This window comes from Phalacrocorax carbo, chromosome 4 (assembly GCF_963921805.1).
Source record: "Phalacrocorax carbo chromosome 4, bPhaCar2.1, whole genome shotgun sequence".
NCBI classification, from domain to species: domain Eukaryota; kingdom Metazoa; phylum Chordata; class Aves; order Suliformes; family Phalacrocoracidae; genus Phalacrocorax; species Phalacrocorax carbo.
This window is the reverse complement of record NC_087516.1, coordinates 41,463,226-41,469,225: the sequence shown is the minus strand read 5'-3', so window position 1 is coordinate 41,469,225 and position 6,000 is coordinate 41,463,226. Positions and strand designations below refer to the sequence as shown.

Sequence of the window (6,000 nt, the reverse complement as noted above, 5' to 3'; positions counted from 1 at the left end):
CTGCCTGGCAGCCGGCGTTTCCCAGCACTTTCTGCTTTAATCGCAGCATGACCAAGTTTGCCGTTGCATGAAGCCTAGAATGTATCATGTAGTGAAATACTGCACTAAATGAAGTGTTCATAGTTAGTTCCAGAAACTTCTAAGGAAAGTGAAATTGCTTGAGGTCTACAATCTATTGCTAATTTCAAAGAACCTCTTTATATAAAAAAAACCCCACTTGTCTTTTGTGCTCACTGCACTCAGTAGGAAGAGAAGTTGGTCTCTGGCTTGCAGAATTTACAAAGGAGACCTATGCAATGTTGGAAAAAAAAACCCACGGATGAGCAAAATGGGGGGCGTAGGTACAACGAAGCCTTTACAGCATTGTTGTACAGTTGTATTATGGAACACTGTACTACATGACGTCCATCTTGATAGGTATGATGGTCTATAGGAATCTCCTTTCAAACTTGGTGTTCGAAAGAAGAAGCAGAGCGCTTTTCTGTGGCCAGATATTCAGGACAAGAGTTAAGAGGCATATCCAGATCTTGACACTTCTCCAATGCAAGCAACTGCATGAGATTTTGACGTTTGCTAGTGACCTTGCTCCAGACACCATCCCCCAAATCCCCAGGAACAAGGCAAATGCATGGCTTAGGGGATTGGTAATCGGATACTTCACCTCCAGGTCATTGTAGGTCTCTGGTTCAAGAGCAGCAAGGCTTTGTAATGACTTAAACACCATTGGATATTTATTTGGAGAAGTGAACGTGTGATTTCCATGCAGCAAGCAGTCGGCACGTCCACATATAGATACAAATATTATGACAGTTGCCAGTCTGTTAGAAACACTTGAATGACAGAATATCAATCTAACAGAGGTTGATTAACTAATAACAGTAGGGGTTGTGCCTTGTTTTAGTGCTGGCTGGGTAGTAAAGGCATCATGGTTTAGACAGTATTTTGTAACCGAGAGAGGCAAAAATCTGTTTAACCCTCTCTCTCTCTCTCCCCTCCAGGTTGTAAAAGACTTTTAAAAGTGGTTTTGAATGTTACTGAAGACAATCCAAAGCCAACTGTAATTTGAGTTTTTTGTCTTAGCTGGTACGAATTCAGCAAGAGTGAAAATATGTTCTGCACATATTCTTCAGCACTTTACTACATAGGAGGAACTATAAATGCAGAATTTGAAACTTCAACATGCCCTTAATGAGGTTAAAATTGAAAAAAACTACTTCCAAGGTCAGTATTAACCCGATACATCTGGACTCAGACTGTACGGCCTATGTATGAGCAAAAAAAGGTGGATGATGCTCCCTGTTGTTGAGGGACCAGGGCAGGCAGGTGTAATAGTGAAACGGAAACATGATGCCTTCTCCAGTGCCCTGTCAATGGCGGTTGCAGGAGAGAGGGGCTGGCTGGCATCAACACCCTGTCCGTTGGCCCGCACTGCCTCCCAGTGGGCATCAACTCCTCCTCTTCCCCGGGAAAAGGCAGGGGTTTTAAGATGCTCAGAACAGAAGCCACTGTCCTCGGACAGCTAATGGGGGAACTCACTAATGGGGAGACTTCTGGTTTCTAAAAACACAACACAACAAAACTCTTGGTCACTTTCAAGCGTGCAGCGCTCTGTGGTAATCGTGGTTCACCCACGGGTTTCTGCAGAGCGCAAGCCTCCATCTAAAAACAAAAAAAAAGGTTTTGGCGGGTAGCCTTACAAATGTGAATTCATGTAGTATCGACACACAGAGGGCTCTGTCCCTGTCACTCACAGCTATGACACGCAGCAGCAGAGTGGTATCACATCACATGGCTGTGGCCAGTTTTACAGTACGGTCCCTGCAGCGGAAGAGTAACTTTGTCTTTTCATTTGTGTGTGCTCAGAGCACCAGCACGGGACAGTAAAAAGGGATCCCAAAGACGCAGAATAAAACAGCGGGTGGAAAGAGCACCTTTTGCTGCAGTAAGGTCTCCAGAAAGCAGTGAAAGAAGAGTTGGGGGGAACATTTCCATACCTCTTTGCCAGCCTACAGAGCTGCAGTTTGTAGCCCCAACCTGTCTTTTTCTACTGGGCTCAGGGAGCCAAGGGATCTGTTCAGAGCCAGGCACCTCAACTCTATGCCTTTCCCAGCAAAAAAAGCAATGCCTCCCAGGCCTGAGCAGGTGCTGATACCTACCTGAAACCAGTCATGTAACCCTTTGCGTTGAGATGTTTGTGTGGCTACTGCAATGGCAAACAGGGAGGGGGCTTTGGGGAAAACACCTTTTGGGGACCCACGGAAGTCACGGGGCTGTGCAAACACTCATAAGGATTAGAGCTGTTGTTCACGCTTTAAACATCACGTTTGCCTACGTCTCGTACCATGATCTTGCAGAATGGGGGGGGGGGGGCGGGAATCACACTGTGCTAGAGCACTTGCACAGGTTATATGAATAAACAAAGACTGCTGTATCTAGGTGTGTCCAATTCCAAAGGTCACTCAGGTGTCAGGGTGTTTTTATTCCTCCAAAGTGAACCTATTCAGGGTGTAATACCCTGTTTCTACAGTGCTTATGACTGAAAGTTAACGTTCAGGATCCTTGGATATGATATCCTCCCAGTTTACACACAAAATAGTACTGAAAAATGTCAAAGCAAGCAGATAGTACTGAATACACAGAAAAGACAAAAGTATTACATGGAAGTACTGTTCTTGCATGGCTCTGCTTTGTGGAGCGCTCACATAATTGAGTTTGTGCATGTGCGTGTATGCGAGACTCCTTCCAAGGAAGAAATAGGATGCCTAACTTTTAGTGCAGAAAATTAGTAACCAAATACACACAATCTAAGGGCTGATAACATCTCTGCAATCTCGTACTTAACCTGCTATCCTCAAGAAAAATCTGTTGATTTTGCAGCCCAGGCTGCAAAGAGTAATTAACGGGCCTGCATTACTCTAGTCCCACGACAAGCACTAAAGTGAAACGTTTGCACCTCAATTTTTGCAAGCCGGCGTCCCGAGCGGAGCTGCCCACCCAGCTGAGAAAAGCCAACCCCCCCCCCCCGCGCTCTTCCATTCCTTCCCATTTTCCAGGCGGGGTGCAGGCGCGGTTAACCCCAGCCGCCGCCCGGGCTGGAGCAGGTGCAGCGGCAGCACACGCCCGGCGGCGGCGGGGGCCGGAGCGGCGGCCCGGTGCGAGGCGCCCCCGCCCCGGTGCGGGGCGGCCACGTGGAACCGCGGCTCCCGCGGCGGCCACTTCCTGCTCCGCATCACCCCGGCCGCTGCGCCCGGCGGGGAGGCAGGCGCGGCAGCCCGCGGCGGGGAGCCGACCGGGGCGGAGGGGGGGAGAGAGGAGGAGGAGGAGGAGGAGAAGAAGGGGAAGGGGTAGGGGGGGGACAGCGGCGGCAGCGCGGGCGGAGAAAAAAGGGGGAAAAGAAAAAAAAAAAAGTTTGTACGTGCAGCGGCGGCGGGAGGAAAGCTTCCGCCGGCGGGCGGCTGCCGGCGAGCGGCGGCGGCCGGGGGAGGAGGGGGAGAGGCGGCGGGGCCGCGCCGGGCGAGGGGCGGAAGCCCGCCGGTGCGCGGGGCCGGGCGCTGCGTGCGCGGCGGCGGCGGCGGCGGCGGCGGCGGGAGGGAGAGGGCGGGCGGGAGGATGCGGCTGAAGCTGGGCTTCCTGCTGCGCGCCGTGCTGCTGGCGGGCAGCTTCTTGGGGCTGCTGCTGCTCTGGTCCTCGCTGTCGCCCCGCGCCGAGGAGCCGGCTCCCCCGGGACGGGCGCGGGTGAGTGCGCGGCCGCGCTGGGCGGCGGGGCGGGCGGGACGGAGCGGGCGGCGGGGCCGCCGCCCGGGATGCGACCGGCGGCGGCTGCGGGCGGGCGGGCGAGGGGCGGTTGTCCGGGCTGCGGCCTGCGGCGCCTGCAGGCCCGAGCGGGGAGAGCGGAGCGGCGGGGCCGTCCCTGGCCGTACCCCGCATCCGGCGTCCGTCACCGGGCGGCGCCGCGCCGTGGCCCGCCGCTGCCGTGGGGGCTGGCGGGTCTCCGGGGGCGCCGCGCTCCGCTGGGGCCCGGCGGCCGGGTCCGGTGGGGGTCCGGTCCGGTCCGCCCCACCCGGCCGCGACACACACACACGCACACTCCCACCCACCGGTCGGCCTCACGCCCGGCGCCGATGTCCGGCGGAGCGGGGCCCTGCCCTGGGACCTCCCCGGCGGCCGCGCCCGGGGCACCCAGACCGCGCGGGTCCGCCGCTCCTTTGGGGGCTTTTCCACCCCTGAAATAACCCCGCCGGGGCGAGCTGCCTCGGAATCCCGCAAAGGTCCCCCCAGCGCTTCCTCAGAGGGTGCAGGTGTTCCCCTCTCCCGCTCGCCCCGCCGCCGCGGGTCGGCTTCCGCACGCCTCGCTAACCGAGCGGCAGGTTTTGCCAAGGAGAAGCAGCAGACCGGGTCATTTAAGAACAACGCACAGAAAGCCAAAAGGCGTTGGATTGATCGTGCAGGTGGTGCGGGTCTCCCACCCCGAAATATTGGGGTGACCCGTGAGGCACGGGGCGGGCAGCGCTTCGGGTGGGAGGCACGGTAACCTCTGGAAGTGCTGCGGGCGGTCAGGCAAACAGATCTGGGGAGTGAGCCTTGCAGTGGCCTTGCCTTAGTCACATCAGGTGAGAATAATCTGGCTGTTTGACACCAGGGTCTCAGAAGAAGTCAGAGTGCTTTTTCCATCTTCCCCAGATGTTTTAGAGTCGTGGAATGTAACTGGATTTAAGGGGATCTGCTTGAAGTAAGATTAGTCAGGATTATTTTAATCTTGGTAAAGGCGTAAAATTTTACTGTGATTATCTTAAAAAGTGATCTTTTATGATGTGTTCGCTAATGGTCTTGGTCCTCTCTAGTGGGCCGCTTTGAATAATTGTGAAGGCAAGCGAGCTGGCAGAATTCTTGCTTTTGAAACCTGGAAATTACGCTGGACTCCTTCAGCAGATGCTCTGTCTTCTGAAGCTGTTGCAGTTTGCTGTATCCTGGTAGTTACTGCTGAGATAATAGGCCGTAGCAGTTCTTTTGGAGATAAGCAGTTTATTAAGTGGTGAAGTTCCTGTAATCTGTTCTTCTAGACACAACATAGGCTTTTCGGTGTACAGAAAAATCTTAAGTAATTTTATTTGCATAGCTCCCAAGAAAATGTCAGGCAGTAAACATTTGGTGTCAAAACCAGTCGAATTACTTTTCCTGCAATAAATGGCAATAAAGGGGTCGGAAAAGTTTTTACAGTCTAGCCCCTGATAAAGCAGTATTCGGTCTTGATCACCCCTACCTTGACTAGAGGAGGAAATATCCATGACAGCTGCCTCATGAAATAATGCACTCTTTGGGAACAAATATAATTATATTAAGTAAACACTGTCAAAGATTAAATCTAAACAGACTATCTGGTTCATTAGCTAGATCAGCTGTTTGCTTCTCATTGTGATCTGTGTGAGAGTGGGTAACACGTGCTTCTTCAACATTTTCTGGGAAATGGTATTGTTATTACAAAATTTATGTTTTGGTTTGGACTGCTTTCCTCCTCAGACACTGCTCAGGTGATGAATACTAGTTAAACAGTAGTGAGCAGGCTCGCTACTAGCAGCACTCCGGCATATTTGTAGGGAGGTGGCAGAGCCCAGGAATATATCTGAAGGTGAGGGCCTGTGTACCCTGCATCCTGCTGGGAAGACAGCGCTGACCCCGTGGGGTGGGCTTGGGTCTCGGGGTACGCTCACTGCCACACCTGGAAACAGTCTGCGCGTTCGTACAGAGTCAGCATGTTGGAACTAGGAGCCTAATCGGAACTACTTCTCTGAAATGCACTGCTGCACACTTTGTTCAGTCGTACAAGTGTGTGTGTGTGTTGTTAGCTGCCGTAAAGTTTGTTAAGCGAAAGATAAGAGTAATTCTTCTTCCTGTACAACACCCTCCTCCCTTTGCTTGTGCTGAAAGCTCTAGCCAACAAATGTAAAATTCCTTCTCAGACAGTATCAGCATGAAGTAGAACTTAACTTTTTATAGCTAACC

General features: G+C 52.8%; 1 protein-coding gene across 2 annotated transcripts in view; it reads left to right on the top strand.

Moving 5' to 3' along the window:
* The first annotated feature begins 3,581 nt into the window (after window positions 1-3,581).
* The window catches only part of GALNT7 (polypeptide N-acetylgalactosaminyltransferase 7), a 73,499-nt gene continuing 71,080 nt past the window's right edge, over window positions 3,582-6,000 (top strand). For both annotated transcript variants that reach the window (XM_064449714.1, XM_064449715.1), the window contains exon 1: window positions 3,582-3,735. In XM_064449714.1, the coding sequence (XP_064305784.1) occupies window positions 3,610-3,735 (126 nt within the window). In that variant the 5' untranslated portion in view covers window positions 3,582-3,609. The remainder of the gene's footprint in view (window positions 3,736-6,000) is intronic.